The following is a 24,333-nucleotide window of genomic DNA, read 5'->3' on the forward strand; positions in this document are numbered from 1 at the left end:
CTCATGCATCTGGACCCACAGCAAGACAGCACTACCACTATACCTCTGCTGTGGAGAGTCACTGGGTGGAAAAGGTGTAATGTTAGGAAGTCATCACTCCATGCAACTCCTCCTTTCCTGCTCCATCCCTCCAGCAAAAGACTTCAGTAGGGGAGCTTTGGGTAACATAAGAACTAAAAGTGCTGGGGTGAGGAGGGATGCCCTCTGCATAGATGCCCTAACTGTAGGATTCACATCAGGATTTTCTGACTTGTCCTGCTTTGGATTTTCACCTTTGAATAGGTATTTCCATAAATGGGGATAGTTTGGCTGTGTGTAAGTTGGAGAAAAGCAAAATTCTCCACAATTCTATTTTTTAAATTATTTTTTTCATTAATATTGCAATTTCTGTGACATGATGAACAAAGCCTATCTGTACAAGAAGAAACCTCCCTATTTTGACCAGCTCTAACCTGAATATTCAAGGGCTCTGCTTTTGTCAGTAGGAAAATCTAGAGTAACAGCATAAACAGTATTGCAGAGGTGTCTGTGAACTGACCTGCAATGGGCGGACTCAGTAGGTATGGTACTGCATGAAGAAAATACACCACTCCTAGGGCTGATGATAAGGAAGCAGTTCCAACCACATCTGCCGTCACAACAGGAATCAGTGTTACATAGGCTCCATCAAAATACCCAAAGGTAAATGAGAAAGGCACAAGCAGAGGGAAGCTTTGGAGAACAGGTAGGAATAGACAACAGAGGCCATCCATTCCCACAGCAAAGAGGTAGCAAATATGTCGATACTTCTTCAGACACCTGTGGATTTTAAAACAGGAAGCATAAAGCAATCTTACACACTTTCTCTTTGTTTCCATATATTTCTAGATTGATTACCTTGCTCTTTACAAATTATACAGGATTTTGTTGTCTTATTATATTTTTTCTGTTTTAACCCATCCCCTGCTTGTCCTATACTGCTAAATTTTAATGCCTAGCTTAACGTGCAAAGGTCTCTACCTAGCCACAGAGCAAATAACCTGAACCACATGAGAGCAAACTAACTTCCTGTTCCTTGCTCCTAATTTTGGAGCATGCTGGTAAAAGAAAAGTAGGTTAGTATCTGGCCACATTCAGCTACTTGGTTTCTACACTTTTATCTTTATATGTTGAAGAAAAGGCTCTCAATATCTTGTAAAATAAGACAAAATACCTACTTCTCTCCTCTTTAGTGGTGTAAACCAGGAAAGATTCAATGGAGGTGAAAGTGAGTTAAACAAGAGGGAACAGAGACCTACAGTTCACAGCAACTCAAATATCATATATATGAAATAAACGTGACAACCAAATTGGCTTTTAGACTTAGATTCCCACACTCACGTGATCTTCTGCACCAATGTTATAAATACCGTGTAAGTGTTGAGAATGAGCTAAGATGGCACAGCATGGCTAAACACTCAAAAGTCAGGCAATGCAAACATTTGGGTTTGCATAACCTTAACTGTCCTTTTGTGCATATGCAGTAAAGTGCAGGGCCAAATTGTTGGCTCTTTTCCATTGCTTTTGGGATAGTAGTACAGAGGAACCAGGCTATTATCCTCTCGTGATTGGACACAGAGGACAATGCTAATTTACGTTATATTTATGGCATTGACCAGGGATTCCCAATGTATTTCCACAGTGAACCCAGTTCTGGACTCGTGACCCCACTTCCAGTCTCAGTCCAACCACTATCATTCAATTTCTGTGATACTAACAACACTAGACATATGCAGTTGGGACTCCTAGGTTGGTAACTGCTGCCACAGACCATGATAACTTTTAATTCAAATTTAAAAATATAATTAAAATCTGAGTTAACCTACAGATGGAATCAATGGTAAGTCATAAGCATTTCTAAAAGATGTATGATGGCAATCAACAGAAAATGAAAGTTGTTTCCAATATCATCAATATAGAAGTTAATATGCATCACACATCATCGCACCATTTGCAAACTGATGTCTGTCATTACCTTCTGTCTGTTAGCCATCCAAAGGTGATATTGCCAATAATGTCGATGACACCAAGTATAGACATAAGGAAAGCAGCCTCCTGATGACTTACACCAACGCTCAGAGCATATGGCACTAGGTAGACAAAGAGAGGGCTACAGCCATATGCCATAAACAAAACAGACACTGCTAGCACCATGAAGTCTGGCATCAGCAAAAAGTTGTACTCCTGCCATGAGCAGTGACATAGACATTCATGGGACCATTCTTTCATTAAAGGTGAACACATGGATATCTGCTTTAAGTCTTGCTTCTGTGCTTTGGAGACATACTCCTGTTCAAGCAATTCAGGAGGGTTTTCATGGTCCTCCTTAAGAGTAATAGGCCGCATTAAAGCACCACAGACACAGAGGTTTAAAACAAAACCTCCCAGAATTAGTAATGCTCCACGCCAGGAAAACTGTTCAATTAAGAGCTGGACCACAGGAGCCAGAATGAAGGTACCGATGCCACTCCCTGACATGGCTATCCCATAAGCCAGCGCTTTTCTTTTGTTGAAATATTTGCCCACCATTGCTATGGCTGGAGAATAACAGAGTGCAAATCCAAGCCCTAGAAAAGAAGCAGATTGCATATTATTTAATAGTGAGTATATATAATAGAATACATTACAGTTAACCAAATAACCTACTTCCATCAGCACTAATGAATAGGAGGGCCCCTGCTTACCACAATTTTACAAGTCAGGAATAAGTGAAAGTGGTAACACCCCCTGGAAGGACACCAGAGTAAGCAAATGCAGTTGAACCTCAATAATATGTTTCATGCAGAGGCCTGGTGAGGATTGGTGAGCTTTATGTTTTGGTAAGTGCTCAGGCTATAAAAAGAACATCAGCAATTATAAGTGGTCTAGCTTTTTATCAAGGCAAGAAAGTTAAAAAATGAAAACATGGCACCCCACTAAATCTCTAGGGACCATGTCATCATGCACACTGTTCTGAAAGCCAATGCTGATTGTGGTCTGGTCAACTACAAACCCAAATATCTATTTCCTGGGCAGATCTGTGTAATTGCAGACCTCTGAAGAAAAATTTAGGGAGGTTCCCTGTCTTGTGAATTGTATGACATGCCACTTTCTTTAACCAAGCAAACAAAATATATTTTTCAACTGGTTGGAGTATTAAATCCCCTTGAGAAGCCCTCAGTCCTATTATTTTGATTTAGATTATGATTGTGATGATTTTCAAAATCACGTCAATAAAGGTTTTCTTTAAAAAAAAGAGAAAAGAAAGGAAAAGAAACAAAAAACAAACAGCATCTCTTGGAGAAAAAATTGATTATAGAATTTCAAGGAGAGATAACAATCAGATGAAAGTTTGCATTAGTTCAGTGTTTCACCACAGATTTCTGAATCAGTCATAGAAATGTATTCCAGCCTGGGATTTTAGAACAAATTTCATCTTCAGATAAAAATAGTCCCCCTTCCCAAAGGGCGTGTCTATTTATGCACATTTACTGTGCAGTAACCAAAATTACTGTGCATTAAGGGCATGTGTCTACATATGGCAACTTATGCCGACTTGAGCATAAAATTGATACCTGCATCATGCTGGTATCAAATTTATACCCAATTAGTTACTGCACAGTAATCCACATGTAGACAATTTACTGCGCAGTAACACTGTGTATATGGACTGACTTGGGATTCATTTGAGTTCCAAATCAGTTCACACACAGTGTTAATGCGCTTTAATGCCTGCACATGTAGACACCAGCCTATTCCCATTTACTGCACAGGAAATTTAAACCAGCATAAATGCATATGTAGACACACCCAATGTCTACAGCAGAAAGAACCAATGTGGGAGATACTCATATTCAACTGTAACAGGCTACCAGTATTAGCTATCAGTGCTTTATTCTTGCCAACATTAACCTACTATGCATTAAACCTACTAGGTGGAATGGATTACACTAACACAGGAAGGCAAATGCTCTGTTACCTCACTCAGATATAACAGAGAGGTAGTATAACTAGGATGTGGACAGCAGCCTTGAGGTAGGACCATACGAGTAGCCACACCTGAGTGGGAGACTTGAACTAAATTTTATCTTATTTTACTGATCATACCTTTGTCAATTAAACCAAATCCCAGTAATGGATGGGACTTTAATCCTGTTCAGTGTACTGACTTTGTTTCAGAACACTAAAAATCCCTAAGAGTAAAACAATGTAACATTAATATAATATAATAAAATTATCCAGGTCACAGGGAACTCAAAATTAAAGGTCTGTGAAAGGTCAACCAAGGAAAAGGATATACACTGCATTTGATCCCTTTAGAAGTGCAAACATTTTATGAATCTGAAAAGACCTTCATTTATATATTACTAAATAATGAATGGAGCAATGAAGAAACTTAGTCCACTATTATCAGGCATCTGTCTTTTGGCTCTCCACTAGTGGGTTATATATATTCTCCTTTCTGGATATATTCATTATGAAGAAAGGCTGAAAGCATTAGGGTTATTTAATCTGGAGAAGAGAAGACAAAAAGGGAATTTGATAAAGTCTTCAAATTCCTGAAAGAAAATCATAGAGAGGATAGAGATGACTATTCCCTGTGGCCACAGGGTACAAGACTAAGAGCAATGGGCTCAAGCTGAAGCAAAGGAAATGTATGTTGGATATTAGGGCTGTGGTTATGTTGGATATTAGGGCTTTGGTTTCTGATTCGATCTGGAGGATATTTGGCCTAATTCAGCAGCTGAATCTCTGAAACCAAATTGAATCAGGAGACCCATTAATTTCTCCAAATGTAATCAGAAGCCTCCGAAATGATTCGGAGGGATTCAACAGTTCAGCCATAGACACAGCCTTATATGTTTTTTCTACATACCTCAAGGTACCAGGCGCGGCTTGTGAATACTGAGATGGTGGGGCAGATGGAGCATCCCACGGGAGCATGGGGGAGCCCACCCACTGCTTGGCAGTGGACTCAGAAGTGGACCAGAAGTCCCCCCTCCCCCCCCCCCCACTTCCAGCTTGGCGACTGGTGCCTCCTGGGTCTGGGGGGCACTCGAGGTCCCCCCCGTGGCCACTCACGAAGCCTAGGGGGTGTGGCGGAGGGGGCCCCTGTGCACTCAGAAGTGGACCCGGAATTGAACTGGAAGTACTTCTGGTCCACTTCCAGGTCCACCGCTGAGTACGTGGGCTTCCCTCCTCCCCAGCCCCCCCGTGCTCCTGTGGGATGCTCCATCTGCCCCACCATCTCAGCATTCATGAACCACACCTGGTACCTTGAGGTACGTAGAAAAAAATATAAAGCTGTCTATGGCTGAACCACTGATTCTCCGAATCAGAATCGAATCTTCAGATTCAGATTCAGCCAAATCGAATCTGAACAGTGATCTGAATCAGCAAATCGAATCACTGTCCCCCGAATTGGGCCAAATCCAATGTGAATCGAATACTGCCCACTTTGCACACCCCTATTGGATATTAGGGAGAAATTTCTGTTAAGGGTGGTCAAATATTGGAACAGGCCACCTAGAGAAGTTGTGGACACTCAGTCTCTTGAAATTTTCAACTAATGGTTAGAGAGATACATGGCTGGGATGGTTTAGTCAGGGATGATCCTGCCTTGAGCAGGGGGCTAGACTACATGATATCATGTGGTCCCTTCTAGCCCTACTTTCCTATGATCCTATGATCACTTTAGTAAGTCTCTCAACTTCTACTGGCTCTGAGTTTGGATATATGCTACGGCTGGTCTTGACTCCCCTCTGGGTTACACATTTGCTTGCTGGGTCAGCATAAAGCAACCATTTACTGTGGGTTCATTTCTTCATTACTCCCTGCAGACTAAATTCACTGTTTGACGAATGGACTGTCTGCAACTTAATGCAGAATACCTTATTGCTTCTCTTCCTCAGTATTTATAATAGTTCTCATAAAGGTTCTCAGGAAGCTTCAATGGCATTTGGATGGTATGTGATATAGAGCTTTGGGTAACAAGGGACTTTGTTATGAACACATTTGGCAAAGATTAACACTGTAATGCAGGAGCAACACATATGCAAGGATTTTTTTTCTTAGCAAATAAGTTGTTGGCAGCATATGAAGTATAGTAATTCTACCAACTTGTTACTAAACAGCAGGAGACCAAGAACAAGACTTACATCACCATGGCTACCATGTCAATTTTAATGAGTCAGGAATCTCAGTATAACCATTGACACCTTTAATTTTCTTTTGGATACAAGCAACTATGGAAAATAGGAAAGACCAAGGATAGTTTCAATGCAATGACTAAACACAAAGGGATGAGGTATTGTGGCAAAGCAATCAACAGAGATTTTTTGCTTCTAAGCTGAATGTAGGACAGGTAAAAAATAAGATGTGCTATGACATACAGTGATACAGTGATTATTTCTCACATCTGAAAGGCCTCTCTGGCCTTTTATTTTATTTTTAATTATTTGATTTAAATAAAGGAAATCTATGTAAGGCCATAGATGGGTTGGTAAGATATTAATGTTAGAGAGAAAAACTAGCAGCCTGCCATCTAGAAAAAACTCCTTTCCGCAGAGTTTACTCTCTGCCCTCTTCAAGCTGATGTTACTTTACTCTGTGCCTGCAAAATCACCAGATTAGAACTATTTCAGGCAAGCTTGGGGAGCAAATTCCAGAGCCCTGGAGCCCTCTCAGGGAACACTCAGGCAGCCATCCCCTCTCGTTTATAATAAGGAAGATCCACCTTGAACATCTTTGGTGACTAGATCTGTGGCAATATGAAGATATATCTTTAAAAGTTTAAGTTAATTGCTCTGACAATTCTGGGTTGCTTTGTTGGTTGGAACATACCACATCAATCCCTCCTCCTACCTGTAAGAACTCCTAGTGACAGGTAGAGGTGCTCCAGGCTTGTGGCAAATGAACTCAGGATTAGTCCTGTAGATGCAAGCATTCCTCCCAGCATGATGCCCACTTGACAGGACACACGATTACTGATAAAACTTCCAAGTGGGGCTTTAAGAAATGATGAATGAAGTTAGTTGATAGCACCTCATCACATGCACCACACTACCATGAAAATGAAAGTTTAGGAAAAGAAATAACCACCAAAACCAAAGAGAAGAAAATACTGACCTGCTTCCACAGCTAATTAGAGTAACATTTCACTATCACATACATCACTATGGTACTTGTGAGCAACCTAAAAACCCTTGCAAAAATTATTATATTCTGTTTTCTATAAAACCAGGTACAGCTGAAGCCATTTTTGTAGGCCAATGGCATCTCTCAATTAATGGGGACAGGAGGAGACAATGGTGCTATCTAGATAAGGAGCATCATTACTACTGCAATAAATCTGCAGCTCTCGGAATTTACATTGAAGCTCTGTTTGGATATGTCCCTTTCACCTTCTCACTGAGGGTCTCAGACCTTAAATGATGTGGTAAAGCTCTCTCTGTCACCCTCTGGAGATTAGATAGAGGCTCATCTCACCTCTATGAAGAAATCATTTCTCATCCTACCTACTTTCACAGAATTCTGAATGATAAACTTATAATCAAATCACATGTAATCTGGTTGATGCAGAATGGTTTCCACAACTTACTTCTAAGCTGTCTGGCTGTTTTTAGGCCCCAATCCTGAAAAGTTGGCAAACTTTTCCACCCATGTACCTCATGCTGTAGGATTGGGGCCTAAATTTGCAGTCCTATGAAATATATTCTTGAGAAATTCTTGAAAACAAAATGTGTGTTCAAAGAGTAAGCCGGGAAATATTTTTAAAAGAATGAAAAAGGACATTTACCCAAGCAAGTGTTATGGATGTGACTTGAACTAAAAGAACAGCCCATCAACTTTAAAATGTAACTCAAGCAAAACAAGTGTAATGTAACATCAGGCAAAATGTAACATCAAGCAAAACAAGTGGTAGTTTAGTTGCTCTCAAACCAAGATTTATCCCTTAGTCTTTATCACACATTTCTTAAAGAAACATCACTTGACAACAAAATGATTTGCTTCTTTTCACTATCACACAAAGTTATTTAAAGAGAATCCCTTCTTGCCAAACCACACTATGGGAATCAGCTATACCATTTGTTTCAAAAGGCCAGGCTGGCCTGGACAAAAGCCATTGACATGATTAGAAGCCCCAAATCAGAATATTTCCCAACTAGCTCCAGTGACTTATGAATACACTGTCAGGTGTCCCACTCAAGAACAAACCAATCTATTATTTTTAGAGGGCAATACACACCGCAGAGCATTGTAGCACAGTCTGCAATGGAATGGATCCATGCTGTTCGGGCGTAATCCTGAGCAAAGTAGGTTTGGAATTCCACAAAAAATATTGAGATGCATCTAGGAAAGAAAACATGAATATTGATGTTTTAAGAACGCAGTTAATGCATTACAGAAAACATAAGTTGTTGCTATTCAAGGATAACAGAAACCTGTTTTTGGCTCCTTTCCAATTCTCCTGGAAGTAAATGGAAAGATAACCACTGGCTTCCAAAGGAGTTGGGTCAGGTCTTTAAACACCTGCAAAGAGGAGTTTGAAAAAAGAATCTGTGTGGATATGCTGAAAACCTGGAAAATGAAAATGTGGTGCAAAACCTGGATAATGAGTACAACGGTTCATACAGTGCGTTTACCTCTGTCTGACTGAACCAGAGAAGAACCCTGGATTTTGTACCAATGACTGAGTCAGAGGATGGTCTTCAAATCTGATCCTAATAGTGGGATTACACAGAATTAGATTAATTTAGATCACATTAATCTAATGCAGATAGATTAGTTTAATCCAGATAAATCTGACGGAAACATTAATGGCATTTTTCTTACTTTATCTGATATTTCTATTGTACAGAGCTGAATGAGCACAGAAGATGCAAAGGTAGTGGAAAACAAGAAAAAATATTCATTAAAAGAGGAATCTAAATATCATAAGGGCCAATGGGCCTGTGCCAGCTTTTTAAAACTGTTTATTAAAATGCCCATGAAAGAGATAATCTTGCTTTGTTCAACAAGTATCATTACTATGCCTGCGTGCATATAGGAAGAGACTAGAGATTGTTTTGTTCCATTCTAGTTTCAGGCTGATAACAGGATACAACTTTGGTAAATTCTCTACAGTAATCTTTAAAGTTCTAATAAATATTTCTTTTTACAGGCATGGCCAATCCTTAAAAGGGATGAACAATCTTTTCTTTCCAATTCTAATCCACCACATACTATTATCCTATCTTTCTGTTCTTGTTTCTTCCTCCTTTATATATAGGTTCAAAAACAAAGGCCAGCTATTTAAAATCTGGCCAGTAAAACAGAAAGCAGTTTTCTCCCTCCTGTCTTGTCTATGTTAATAATATAAACATTTTCTAGGTATAACTAGACTCTTATTAGTATTATTTATTTTGCAGTACCTGAGAACGGTAGCAGTAGGTGCTGCAAACAGTCAAATGACAATCCCTGCATCAAGATTCTTATCAAATGCAATTTCTATGATATTTACTCATGAATAAAGTTAAGTGTGCACTTCAGGTCCTAAGGACCTGATCTTTCAATGAGTTTTTTGTGAACAGGCCTTGCATCCCACTGAAATCATCAGGCAAAACTGCAATAAAACACATAAACATACTTCTTCCACGAATCTATAATGGATAAATGCTGGGTGTATCTTCAATATTTCTGTATCATGAGCAAACAACGTTGGCTTTTAGTTGGCTTTTCAGTAGGATGACCATAATAATTTTAGGAAAATCCAGGACAGAATAAGGAAATCCAGGACAGCAGGGGGGTGGGGGAGGGCATGCATGTGCGCGTGCACGCACACACACACATGCACACACGCACATGCGCACACATGCACACACCATGCGTCTGTACCCACCTCCTCATGTGGACATATACACTAGGGCTATGCGAGGCTCTGGATCATGCTTCAGATCTGGGGCCGCTTTGGACACTTCGGCGTCCGAAGCAGCATGCCCAGAGCGAAGCATGGGCTCAGTTAAGATGTCCAAAGCGGTTTGGAGCTTCTGAAGTGCTTCGGAAATGCTTTGGGTGCTTTGGACACTGAAAGTGAAAGTTAGAAGAGGGAGGGGGAGCAGGGGAGGGAGGGAGGGAGAGTGGGAGGAGGAGGGAGGGGGAGCAGGGAGAAGACTGACGTGTGTAGGTGGCCAGTGAGAAGGATTTATCTCTGGCTGCCTTTCCAATGACAGTGTCTGGGGGGAGGGACCTAGAAACAGCATAAAAAGCCTCTGTTTGGAGGTGTTCTGTGCATTTTCCTAGCTTGTTCCCTCTCAGGAACTGCATGAGAAAGGAACCCTCGGACTCAAGAATTTCAGCTTGCTTGCTTTACTCAGTAGTTGAACTTGCCTGCTCCTTTTTGTTGTTAGAAAGGATTGGGTAGGATTTAGCTTATCTTAGCTGTTCAATTACTATTACTATTCAATTCATTTATTTGAATTTATATTTTCTCTTTTTTTTGTTAAAACAAAAGAATTAACACACACACACAGACCTTTTGCAGCACAGGAAAGATCAATATGAAGCGTGCTGGAAAGGCAGGTGCCAGGTCTTCTGGCAGGGGAGGGAGAGGAGGTAGGGGGAGAGCTGGAGGTGCAAGTCCTCACCCCCAAACATAGATGCATTCTCTTCCCAAGCAGCCATGATGCTTCTGCTGCCAGTGGAAGCAAGGAGGTGGGAGCAGTGTCAGCAACTGATGTCCCTGCACCTGCACCACCTCCCCTCAGTCCAGAAATAGGCACCAGCAGTGGAATCACTGTCTCCTCAACGTGAGCCTCCCACTGCCAGAGAAGGAGCTGGAGCTGGAACCAGGGATGCTGAGTGTGCTGGCTCAAGCAATTCTAGGGACTGAGAGGGAATCAGAGTTTCTGCTCCACATCCCTCAAATTTCCCTTAGACCCAGGTCTCCTCTGGAAAGCAGCACCTCGGAGGAGGCTGAGGTTGTGGAGGCAAGTGGCTCAACTGAGCCAGCTCCTTTTGCTGTTCTGCCTCAGCCTGCTGAGGAGTGGGATAAGGCAGGATCTTCACCCTCAACCCAGAAGCAGGAGAGTAGTGGAGTGTGGGAACATTTTGAGCTGGCAGATGATCCCAGGTTTGCCACCTGCCAGCGCTGCTAAAAGCACATGAGCCATGACAAGGATGTGAGACCTAAAGCTGGCATCAGTGAAAATGGAAATGGAGGTGTCAGGGGGTGAGGGACAGGCTGGGGTGGGGGGTAGGGGGGAAAGGGGGATGTAGCAGCGCAGGTAAAAGTGCAGAGGTGCCTGGGGTGTCAGATGTCCAGCAGATTGCAGTGTGCCAGAATTCCACTGTGTATATTGAGTCCATGAGTTTCTGTACCTACTACCAAGGAGCTCATGAAGTGCAGTTCATAGGCCCAGCTCTGAAAAGTGGTTTACATTGTAATTTTTTTCCTCTCAGGATCATGCCGAGAGATTGCAGGCAGAGTGTTTTTTTGGTGAGGAATGTGTCAACCCAGGTAGTTGGGTTTTGTTGTCTTTGATAGATTCTGGTGTGCAGTTTGGGAGGGTACTGGAGATAGTTGACAGGTCTTGTGTTTTGAGCTGTAGGAAGTTGGCTTCAGTTCTGGTGATGAGGTTAGGTGCTTATTTGAATGTACAAACCACTTTTCAGAGCTGGGCCTATGAACTGCACTTCATCAGCCTCCTAGGTAGTAGGTACAGAAACTCATGGACTCAATATATGCAGGCATACTGCGACCTGCTGGACATCTGACATCCCAGGCACCTCTGCATTTTTACCTGTGCTGCTGCATCCCTCTTTCCCCCCTACCTCCCACCCCAGCCTGTCCCTCATCCCCTGACACCTCCATTTCCATTTTCACTGACTGGCTTTCTTGCCTGCATTGCATGCCAGGCCAGCCTCTGGCTTCTTTACTATTCCTTTCATCTGGGACCAACTGCAGGTACTTCCTCAGCCTGACAAAGAGGTTTTCAACACCAAAGCTTCCAAAGATACATCTTTAAATGCTTCTTTTTTTTTCATACTACACATTTTCCTCCGGCGGGCTTTAAACTAGGCTCGTCGGGGGGAGGGGAGTACGAGGGCAGGGGAAGCTGTGGACCACCAAACCATGTGGCACCCACAAGGACAGCCCAGCCTGAAGAAGGAGAACATTGGAAACCTGACAGCCATGGGGAGACCAGCACTACAGAACAGATAAGAAACAAGAAGGTAAGAAACAATGGGCCCCTTGGGACTTGGAGCGGGGAGGCAGCAAAGGCACCAGTCGCAGGGCTCAAGTGGCTATATACTAATGCTAGGAGCATGGGGAACAAGCAGGATGAACTAGCGCTCCTGCTTGCACTAAACACCTATGACTTAGTAGGGCTAACAGAGACCTGGTGGGATTCATCCCATGACTGGGCGGTACATATTGAGGGCTATACATTGTACAGAAAGGACAGGTCGGGGAAGAAAGGGGGGGGGGTTGCACTTTATGTCAGTGAGCAATATACATCAACCCTCATCAAGACAGAATCCGAGGTTGAGGAAGTAGAAGGATTGTGGGTTAGGCTACAAGGGGGGCAAGGAGAAAGGGATTTGGTGGTAGGGGTCTGCTACAGACCCCCACACCAAGGGGAAGAAATAGATGCGGGGCTCCTGAGGCAACTCTCGGAGACCATAAAAGCTAAAGAGGCGGTAGTCATGGGGGACCTAAACTACCCGGACATCTGCTGGGAGACGCAGACAGCAAGGTCCCACCACTCACGCAGGTTTCTAACCTGTGCACAGAACCTCCACCTGACACAGGAGGTGCATGGTCCCACTAGGGGGAATGCCATACTGGATCTGGTATTGGCAACAGGAGATGACATGATAGGGGACCTCCAGATCGGTAGCCATTTGGGAGACAGTGATCACCTAATAATAGAATTCTTCATAAGACGTCGAGTGGGTAAGGTAACTACTAGGGTGAAAGTGCTAGACTTTAGGAAAGCTGATCTCAATGCGCTCAGGCGATTAGTCAAGGACGCACTGCAGAGTAGGAGTTTTGATGGGATGGGAGCCCAAGAAGGGTGGCTGTGCCTTAAGGAAACGATCCTTCGGGCACAAAGCAAGACGATCCCCGAGCGAGGCAAAAGAGGGAAAGGGGCCAGGAGGCTTCCCTGGCTGACCAGAGAAATCCAGGGCAGCCTAAGGGACAAAAGGGGAGCACATAAAAAGTGGAAACAGGGTGAGATCACTAAAGATGAATATACCTCCTCTGCTTGTGCTTGTAGGGAGGCAGTTAGGCGGGCCAAAGCTACCATGGAGCTGAGGATGGCAACCCAAGTAAAAGACAACAAGAAATTGTTTTTTAGATATATTGGGAGTAAAAGGAAGACCCAGGGAGGAATAGGACCTCTGCTAAATGGGCAGAAACAATTGGTGACAGACAGGAGGGACAAGGCTGAACTCCTCAACGAGTTCTTTGCCTCAGTGTTCCTAAGCGAGGGGCACGACAAGTCTCTCACTGGGGTTGTAGAGAGGCAGCAGCAAGGCGCCAGACTTCCGTACGTAGATCCTGAGATGGTGCAGAGTCACTTGGAAGAACTGGATGCCTTTAAGTCGGCAGGCCCGGATGAGCTCCATCCGAGGGTGCTGAAGGCACTGGCCGACATCATTGCAGAGCCACTGGCGGGAATGTTCGAACACTCGTGGTGCACGGGCCAAGTCCCAGAGAATTGGAAAAGGGCTAATGTGGTCCCCATTTTCAAAAAGGGGAGGAAGGAGGACCCGGGCAACTATAGGCCAGTCAGTCTCACCTCCATCCTTGGTAAAGTCTTTGAAAAAATTATCAAGGCTCACATTTGTGAGAGCCCGGCAGGGCAAATTATGCTGAGGGGAAACCAGCATGGGTTCGTGGCAGGCAGATCGTGCCTGACCAATCTAGTCTCCTTCTATGACCAGGTTATGAAATGCCTGGACACAGGAGGAGGGGTGGATGTCGTATACTTAGACTTCAGGAAGGCCTTCGATACGGTATCCCACCCCATACTGGTGAACAAGTTAAGAGGCTGTGATGTGGATGACTACACAGTTTGGTGGGTGGCGAATTGGCTAGAGGGTCGCACCCAAAGAGTCGTGGTGGATGGGTCGGTCTCGACCTGGAAGGTTGTGGGCAGTGGGGTACCGCAGGGCTCAGTCCTTGGACCGATGCTCTTTAATGTCTTCATCAGTGACTTGGACGAGGGAGTGAAATGTACTCTGTCCAAGTTTGCAGATGACACAAAGCTATGGGGAGAAGTGGACACGCCGGACGGCAGGGAACAGCTGCAGGCAGACCTGGATAGGTTGGACAAGTGGGCAGAAAACAACAGGATGCAGTTCAACAAGGAGAAATGCAAAGTGCTGCACCTAGGGAGGAAAAATGTCCAGCACACCTACAGCCTAGGGAATGACCTGCTGGGTGGCACAGAGGTGGAACGGGATCTTGGAGTCCTAGTGGACTCCAAGATGAACATGAGTCGGCAGTGTGACGAAGCCATCAGAAAAGCCAATGGCACTTTATCGTGCATCAGCAGATGCATGACGAATAGGTCCAGGGAGGTGATACTTCCCCTCTGTAGGGCGCTGGTCAGACCGCAGTTGGAGTACTGTGTGCAATTCTGGGCGCCACACTTCAAGAAGGATGCAGATAACCTGGAGAGGGTCCAGAGAAGGGCAACTCGTATGGTCAAGGGCCTGCAGACCAGGCCCTATGAGGAGAGACTAAAGAAACTGGACCTTTTCAGCCTCCGCAAGAGAAGGTTGAGAGGCGACCTTGTGGCTGCCTATAAGTTCATCACGGGGGCACAGAAGGGAATTGGTGAGGATTTATTCACCAAGGCGCCCCCGGGGGTTACAAGAAACAATGGCCACAAGCTAGCAGAGAGCAGATTTAGATTGGACATTAGGAAGAACTTCTTCACAGTTAGAGTGGCCAAGGTCTGGAACGGGCTCCCAAGGGAGGTGGTGCTCTCCCCTACCCTGGGGGTCTTCAAGAGGAGGTTAGATGAGTATCTAGCTGGGATCATCTAGACCCAGCACTCTTTCCTGCTTATGTAGGGGGTCGGACTCGATGATCTATTGAGGTCCCTTCCGACCCTAACATCTATGAATCTATGAATATAGACATAAAAACACAAGATAAGCCATCACACACCATGAGTAACATCATATGTCCAACACAACACAACATCTTTACTTCTTGCTGTCAATTCCTTTATAAAAAGAAAGGGTCTGTGACAGTTCCGTTTGGGTACCTTTGATGCTGATGCTACTGGTGTTGATTCAGCTGTTATTTAACCTGTTGTCATGTAAAGTGGTGGACCAGACATGAGGCTGTAGGGGAGGAGGAGGCCTCACTGGGGCACACTGCCGTGTTGTGGAGAGGCCTCAGTGCCAGGAAGGGTACACCTTAACACATACACAGTGTCACCCACCCACATCACGAGTTTTGCCTGTCAGCAGCTTGTGGTGCAGGGCCCCAGAAGACAGACTCCCCCAGCGAGACATACACACAGCTGGCAGGCTTCATAGCCTGGCAGGGCCCAGCACCCAGGCCTGCAGTAGGTTCTACCCCCCTGTGCCCCAAGACAGCAGTCACCCAATCACCCACCTACATCACAAGTTTTGCCTGTCAGCAGCCAGAGGTGCAGAGCCCCAGAAGACAGATTCCCCCAACAAGACAAACACACAGTTGGCATGCTTTTTGTCCTGAGCAGGGGCCACCAACCCTGCAGTTTTCCGCCTGCTGCACCATAACACACACAGGGTCATCTGTGTCATGAGTTTTGCCTGTCAGCAGCTTGAGGTGCAGTTCCCCCCAAACCTCTGCACCTATCTTCTTGAAACTTTGCATACTTTGTGGCCTCACCAGGGGCCACCACCCCTGCAATTTTCACCCCCCTGTGATGTAACACATAGAAGTTACATGAGTTTTGCTTACAAGAATTTGGGGTGCAGTTCCCCCCAAAGCCCTGCATCTATCTTCTTGAAACTTGGTAGGTTTCATGCTCTCAGCAGAGGCTACTACACCTTCAAGTTTCACCCAACTCAGAGACAAAACAACAAAGTTATAGATATTTAATTGATTCCCCATTATACCCTATAGCCGGATCTCCAAGGCGGGTCTGAAGCTTCGGAGCCACTTCAGCCGGATCGAAGCAGCAAACCGATCCAGAGCTCCGGATTGGATCACTGACATCTGAAACGGCTGGATCTGAAGCCGGATCTAATACCTGCCTACTCGCATGGGCCTAGTATACACGCGTGGACTCACAGCCCCAACCCCATGGCTCCAAGGAGTCCTGATGGTGGAGTGGGGCAAGGCAGAACAGTGTGGAGATCCATGGCCAGGCAGGTCCAGCCTTTGTGTGCAAGGAATATGCAGCCCAGCCGCAGGCCTCTGCACAGTTCTGCCACGCTCCACTCTGCCATCCTGGCTTGCCCTGCATAGGTGCTCAAACCCTGGCCCATTCCTCCTGGTCTGCCTCACCCCAGCCTGCCCTACCCCAGGCACTAGGAGCAGCGCTCAGCCCTGCTGAGCCCTGCTGAGGGTGGGGTGGCCCCAATCTGGGACTTTTGCTTCAATTCTCATCAACTGGCCAGGAGACCAGGACAGCTTACGAAAACCAGGACTGTCCCAGCCAAACCGGAACATTACCTTAATTTTAAGATGTTTTCATGAACCAGCAAGAGCACATTACTAAGGAAAGACAGCATGGTCATGTCCACACATGCAAGCATGTGCACTTGCAGCAGCTCAAATAGAAGCAGTGTAAATTTGAGCTGGGGCTTTTTGCCTAAGCACATGTGCCTGGATATGCACTTTGGTGTGCTACTTGGGGCAAAACAACCCTGCCTGGCTCCTCCTGGATCTGCAGTGAGGGGGAGCTAGAGCCCAGGGCCAGCACCTGTGCTGTCTCCAACAGTATTAGAAGCTGCCCTGTCCTGGCTGCATCAGTACAAAAAGCTGCCCTGTCAAGTAGCTCAGGGCTACTCACTCTCAGAAGCTTCTGGGGCCCAGCCAATTGGTACCTGGGGACACTATGCTCTGTGCCAGCTGGACTGCTGAAGCAGCCCTGAGAGTTCCCTGTACCCTTTACCCACTGCAGCAGTCTGGCAGTGGGGGCTGCTGCCTGGCTGTGACCTGCTGTGCACCAGCCAGACCCGGATGGAGACTACACAGCCAGTAGAGGCATCTGCCCCTCTGAGCCAGCTGCCAGTGGGCTGTGGCTGCAGAGTTGGCCTTTGTGTGGCACTACTGCCATGTGTGCCCCCTGCCTGGCCAGCTGGGCAGCTATCGCCCGGAAGATGTTCCCAGTGTGGTGGCCTTCTTTGAACTGTCAAAGCATGTCCTCCTGGCCCCAACTGGCCAGGAGGTCAGGCACCTCCAGCTGGGTCCAAGGTGCCAGCTCTGAGCAGGCTTCTCTGCCTGCATCCTCCAATTGCCCCCCTAGCAGGAATTCTGGCATTCCCAAAAAAAATCCCAAAAAAAATCCCAAAGTCACTCTGTAAAATACCCCAAAATCCATGTTCCTCCACAATTAAAACAAAAGACCACTATATATACAATGAGAGACAGAGAGACAACAATCAGTTGGACAGTGTTTTATTGATATATGTACAGTGTTAAAGCAATTTGGAAGCCTTCCAGTGTCTCTATCATCATAATAAAATGAATTCTAAATACCTATATGTTTTGCTATTTGCCTTTGGTTTTCTTACCATAGAGCAGTTAGAGCTCCTCCTGACCCCTTCACTAACCAGGATGTGGGGACAGCTGCCCCTGCAGCCACAGCCCCTGCCATCCTGTCTAACAGCTGGGCACACAAGGTGTGTGCTGGGGGGATGTGGGGTTTGCAGGAGAGGGGTGGAAAGGTGGGTAGGGGGATGTGAGTGGCTGTGGAGGGATGTGGGGAGCCATGGGGTGTGTGGATAGGTGTGGGTGGAATGTGGGGGGACTGTGCAGGGGGACTGCTCAGGAGGGATGGGTCCCCTGCCCCCTGCAGGGCGCAGCCCCCTGCACAGCTCACGGACTGCCCCCCACAGGTCTACAGCCCTCCCAACAAGGGTTACAGCCCCCCCAGCAGGAGCCACATGGCCTCTGCAGGGGCTACCACCCACCCCTGCAAGGCCCACATGCCCTACCCCTGCTTGCTCCCCCAGCCCCCGGATTGCTACCCTGCCTGGCCCCATCCCCCACTGGCTCGTGCAGCCCCCCTGATGGCTGCCCCACCCAGCCCTACCCTCCGCTTGCACCCCCAGCCCCCTGATGGCTCCCACCCCCTGGCCCCATCGACCACTTGCTCACCCAGCCCCCCAATGGCTGCTGCTCCTGGCCCCATCCCCTGGTTGCACCCCCAGCCCTCCTGATGGCTTCCCCCCTGGCCCTAGCATCTCAGCACTTTAAAAATAGCAACAACAAAAAAAGCCTCGCATTCACTGGAAGTAGCAGAAGCTGTGGGGGCTGTGCGACCTCGTGACACAGCCGCCTGCACAGCATGGGGCAGCAGGGGGGCAGTGGGACTCCCTGATCACCCCTCACAGCCAGCCCTGATGCCCTGCCCAATCCCATCAGTCTGGGGACTCAAAAAAAAAGAAAAAAAAGTCCCACACTCACCAGCAGTAACAGCTGCCATGGGGGTCACTGGGCCCTCGTGGTAAAGCCCCTCCATGCAGCACAGGGCAGCAGGGACTGGCCCTGGCTGCCTGGCACTCGCACTGCCATTGCCCCATCGTGCAGGTGCAGTTGGGGGCAGTAGGGCACCACGTGGCTCCAGGAGCTGTTGGGCAGCTGAGGCTGATTGCAGCTGTCACCCAGGCCCTGTGCTGTGCAGGGGGCTCTGCCACGAGACCTCAGTGACCCCAAAGGCAGCTGCTACTGCTGGTGAGCGCAAAGTTTTTGGGTTTTTTTAATTGCCAGGATGCTGGGGCTGGGCTGGACAGTGATTGTGGGGCTCAGGCGGGGGATGGGGCCAGGAGAGGCAGCAATCGGAGAGGCTCAGGGGGCAGGTGGGGGATGGGGCTGGGCTGGGAGAGCAATTGGGGGGCTGGGGGAGGAGGCAGGGCCAGCAGGGGTCCTCCCATGATCCCTTCCCACCTTCTCCTGCCCCCCACCCCCTACTTACCAGCAGGAGCCCAGGTCCAGCTCCCTGAAACCTGCACCACTGCCTGCCCTGCATAGGCAGGTAGCATGCTACAGCACCAGGCAAAGGCCAGCTATAGAGATTCTCTGCCTGGTTACCTGAGCATCTCTGTGGAGGACCAAGCCTCCGGTTGCCTCAGAACACAGTCTGGGACCATACCCTGCCCCACTTTTTTCCCCTGCATTTTTTTTAACCCCATGATATCCAGGGGTCTAATTTTGCCTCCACACTGCAAATTTGCAGTGTGGGGAACATTTTTTCACTCCTGCATGTGCCTGTTGCAGCATCTCAAAGGACTTTGAGATGCTGCAAGACACATGTGCACTCATGTGGATGCACCCCATGAGGCTTGTTTGAATGAAAACATCAGTAATGATGCAGCTGCACAACGTAGCCCTTAAAGTTAGTTCAATAAACTACTCATTTTCCCAAAGTCTTCTGACTATACCCATGTCAAATTCAACATAGAATTCCATGGTTCCCTACACTGCTGATGGGTTCACAAAAAGATACATAAATTGTGTTATGTCACTTTAAAAATCAAGGATGCACCCATTCCTCCAGCGCTTGATAAGAGATATGGGATAGTTTCAAGTTTCTTAACAAAGCAAGAAATACCCCTAATCTATCCCTAAAAAACGGATTGTCACCCAGTTTAAAGCTATATTTCAAAGGAATCAGATTATTTCTTTAACATAGACCACTGCATTTCACACAAAAAGCAAATTTATGGGAACAACACTCCTTCATAAAACATCTCTTTTGTTAGTATGTAGGTAATATAACTATAGTAAATAAATAACACTGGACCAACATATACTTATTAATAGACAAGCTTTTATGAGGCTTACCCCAAGATTTCTTCATCAAGTCTGGCAGCTTTATTTAAAAAGAAATACATAATTGAGGTAAGAAGTATTGTATTTATATCAAATTGCTTGTCAGACAAAACTTTTTGTTCTAATACTCTCACCTACTGCCTATCCCTAATATTTTTCAGATAATTTAAAAATCCATGTTGACACAACCATAGTCTTAGGTGTTTGCATTAGAAAAATAATACCAAGTCAGCAGTAGGACCCATCTTGTCCCCAAGTGTATATACACAGTTTAGACAGACAAGGTTCCTTGGGTGAATTTGATATCTTTTATTAGACCAACCCAAATAGTTGGAGAATAGTTATTAAGCAAGCGTTCGAGTTCAAAAACCCTTCGTCAGGCTAAGGAAGTTTCAGCAGCTGGTGTGTGCTCTTCCTGGATGGAATGGCAACTGACTCCCCAGCCCAGCCCAGCCCAGCCCAGCCCCTGGCTTCTTTACTTTTCATTCCATCCAGGAAGAGCACACACCAACTGCTGAAACTTCCTTAGCCTGACGAAGGGTTTTTGAACTCGAAAGCTTGCTTAATAACTATTCTCCAGCTATTTGGGTTGGTCTAATAAAAGATATCAAATTCACCCAAGGAACCTTGTCTGCCTATGTCCTTAGACCAACAGGGCTACAACCTACACCCCTATACACAGTTTACACACTGCAGTCCCATTTGCACTCCTTCTATTTTTGAGAACTACCTCAACAAATATTTTCTGCGTAGTTGGGATACCTAAAGTATATACAGAGAAGGGCCTCTTTAGGTCATAGCTCTCATGCAGGATAGCACCAGAAATGCTCAGAGTAAGCAAACAGGGCTCATGAGCCCAAAAGCCTGGAAATAAATAAAATGTTTCTGCAACTATCTAGTTGGTCTAATAAAAGATATCACCTCTATCACACTGACTACTTTTGCTTTTAGACCAACATGGCTATAACCTTTATCACTGAAACATGGAATTAGCCATTTTGAAATTAAAACTTCATAATTTTACAAGAAAGAAGCAAAATTCAATACCGTGAGACCTGGAAGCTAACCCCCCTGCTCCAGCCCTTTGCAGCAGCAGCACCACAACAGAACTTCCTTGCCCAGGAGAACCTTTCCATCACCAGTCCTCCTGTGAAATATGAAACATCTTAACAAGAAAGAAGCAACATTCAGCATCCTGCTTGCCATCAGGCACCTTTGAGGTAAATAGACTGCTCCAACTTTTATCCAAGCATAATTTGCATAAAATGAACTTATACCATCCTTCAGCTCTCCTGTGCAATATGAAGTTTCATTTCTACCTGAGAGAAATGTTACAACCTTTGCATTCTCCTTTGCCTGAGGAAGGGCATGTGAGCCTGAACACTTGCAAATAAATATTTTTTTCTGCAACTATCTAGTTGGTGTAATAAAAGATATTGCCTCTACCACATTGAGTGCATAGTAAGCAAAGGGATCACACTTCACTTGACTATTAGAGATACCCATGTAACCAGTAAATATACTGGAACTAACAAAATTACAATTGCTACAGGGTTAAGAAGGGACAAATGGCATGGGAAGACTATAAATGCTTCTTCTAGTCTTCACTGGACAGTCATGGCATTCAATATCTCTCATAGTGCAGAATCTGGATCCCAGACAAAGGGAAGGCTGAGGAAAGGATGATGAGAGGAGTTCTTGAACAAGCTATGACAGCTGCCAGGGACTAAGCAGAACTAAACCTGGAGGGATTTCAGTTCCATGACTGTCTCATACAACCTTCAGGAAACTTCAAAAAAAAAAGCAAGCTAAAAGCATGCAGAGTCAGAGTCAGTCTCCTCAGCTACTTATTATTGGGAGGGAACTTTCACTTTTTTTTCTTAAAAAGAGAAATAGAAGTAACACTATAAAGACAGAGTGAGACAAGAAGCTAGTTTACCTTGTCACAGCCCTAGTGCAGATAGTAACTAGAAAGCAGCCAACAACAATCATCCATCCCCAGCCTCCATCCGGAGGGGAAGAATGCAGAACCTTCCTTGGTGTGGCCATAGCTGTGGAAGTGATTCTTTTATTCCTCTTTCTTGAACTGCTGTAAGGGACTTATTCCAGCTGACATGCCGAGTATGCTTGGAATTTTACCTGGCACAAGGCTTATTTGCCATCTGAAAAAAAAACAAAAAGCAGGGAGGGAATCAGAATAAATCACACTTCATTTGTACTGGGATCTATACTATCAAATCATAATGTATGGCTCCTGTTTTATTGTATACAATGTAGATTTATTTTTTATTAGAGTGACTGGAACATAAACTGCATATTGGTGGATGAGTAAGATTCAGCCCTTTATACTTAGGTGAAAATCGTGAGTAAGTTCCTTCACTTCAACTTACATTGTACAGTCAAGGACAGAATTCAGTCCAGCATAAGACAGAATTCCTATAATTATTTTCAAGCAATTATATCTGTACTAAGATATAATTGCTTGAAAATATGACAAAACAGTATTACACATGTGCAGCTCACCTCACATATATCACTGTGCGTCTCTTAACTTCAGTGGAACTACACTAATTTACATTGGGGAAGGCACTGGCCTGATTTTTATTAAAGTTACAAATCAGTTTTCCTTATAATCAACTGTTTTCAGTCACACAGTTCACTGAGAATTTCATCTTTGGGCTGAAATTTTCACCTGCCCAAAAGGTGACTGTCATTTGCAAGCCTGAAGAAAAGCTAAGCAGCCCTTTTTCTGAGATTTTAGTGGAAAGAAAACAATTCATTTTTCACAGAAGCAAAACCCCAGCTGAGGTCCGGAGTCAGGCAGATCCCACTGACTTCAGTTGTGGTTTCCCCAAGGGAAGATAGGGTGAAATCAAATTCTACTGTTCTCCATGGAGACAGCTAGCAAAAAATCGATGCACAGTTTAGGTCTCACTTAAAATATTAGAACAATAGACAAATTAAATAATGCTGGATCTCTCTTTCAGGATAAATGCCACCCTGATGTCAATCTAGTTAGCGTTTAAACATGTGAGTGGCTAACCATTATAGTCTAACCACTGTACACTAGAGTCACTCCTGTCATATACCCTTGCAGGATTGGACCCATTGCAACCATGGCCATGGCTGCAATTAATTTTTGTACCCATTGCTGTAAGACAGTGCTGAGGATGAGACCGACTTCTGATCAGTGGTCTTAACATGGAGCTTGGTGGTTTGGGTGTTCCTTGATGTCCCAGGTTTATCCCATATAGGGTGACTACATGGCTTGGGTACTTACTTGTAATAGCTAGTTGCTTTGTTGCAGGTGCTTTTTTATTCCCCTGAATAAAATAAAGACTTAAAAGAAATAAACAAAACTGTCTGATATGTGTTTCAATACTGCTTGAAAAGAAACCTAACATAACATAGCCATAGCATAGTATTTTAAATGCTGAACCTACAATATCTACAGTGTCTGGAATCAGCAAAATATTATTGGATGCAGCTTGGAAAAGGGGACTAGAGTTGTTTAAAGAGTTAAAACAACCCAAGGAAGTAGCTACATTCCTTAGGAAGTACCTGCTGGATTCACAGAGCTCCTTGTTCAGATAATGCACAGGATTTGACCCACAAGGAGTTGAGCCCTCCAAGCCATGAGACCCTACTGATTCACATGCGTTACACATCCCCACATACTAACACAACTCAATAAACACATTTTAAAACAGAAAACTAAACACTATTTACAAAGTTGGCATCTAACTGTACACTGTAACCATACAGTATTACGTTCCATCTGAATTGTTAACTAGAATGGCTTGAGTAGCATCAATTTTTGTCTGTGCAAGATTCAGGGAAGGTTGCAGTCATTCATTTTACTTGGGACCAGAGATACTGTAACAGGTTTGGAAAGGAAAAGCCATTCCTGTTTTTACTCTTGTATAAGAGGGTTTGTTGATATATATTTATAATTATGTTTTGATAAATCTTTTGAATGATTTAGAGTCATCAAGCCATGTTTATGCAAACTTAACATAAATTCTTATGCTATCTTATGCTCTTGACCTCCTCTCCTCTCCTGTTGTTTGCCATGTTCACTTGTGTAACAGGGCAGCCTGGGCGTTTAAGTGGGAGCAGATAGCTTTGCTGTAAAAACCCAGCTGCAGGCATTTAGCTACCCAAGGGGCATCTCTACCCAAGATCTTTACTGAGCAGTAGACTAATTAGCTGTGCAGTAAATGTTGTGTGTCTACACATGTGCCCCTATTGGGCCAAAATAAACTAATTGACCCCCCAGCAGAAGAGCACCTGGAAATACAAGTACTAGTCTGCTGTGGATTTTTTTACTCTGCAGGAGCGCT

General features: G+C 45.1%; 1 protein-coding gene across 5 annotated transcripts in view; it reads right to left on the reverse strand.

Annotated features, from left to right (window-relative positions):
• Nucleotides 1-24,333, reverse strand: part of SLC16A12 (solute carrier family 16 member 12) — an 87,170-nt gene that overhangs the window by 11,662 nt on the left and 51,175 nt on the right. For 3 of the 5 annotated variants that reach the window (XM_006272250.4, XM_059729952.1, XM_059729951.1), the window contains exons 2-6: nt 21,930-22,152; nt 8,246-8,349; nt 6,862-7,005; nt 1,994-2,585; nt 539-798 (exon numbers count right to left, since the gene is read on the reverse strand). In XM_006272250.4, the coding sequence (XP_006272312.1) occupies nt 539-798; nt 1,994-2,585; nt 6,862-7,005; nt 8,246-8,349; nt 21,930-22,039 (1,210 nt within the window). In that variant the 5' untranslated portion in view covers nt 22,040-22,152. Of the gene's footprint in view, nt 1-538; nt 799-1,993; nt 2,586-6,861; nt 7,006-8,245; nt 8,350-8,441; nt 8,704-21,037; nt 21,138-21,929; nt 22,153-24,333 lie in introns of those variants that run through there. The other 2 variants (XM_059729953.1, XM_019484268.2) reach the window with 2 other exon arrangements.

The sequence above is a fragment of the Alligator mississippiensis genome, chromosome 6 (assembly GCF_030867095.1).
Source record: "Alligator mississippiensis isolate rAllMis1 chromosome 6, rAllMis1, whole genome shotgun sequence".
NCBI classification, from domain to species: Eukaryota; Metazoa; Chordata; order Crocodylia; family Alligatoridae; genus Alligator; species Alligator mississippiensis.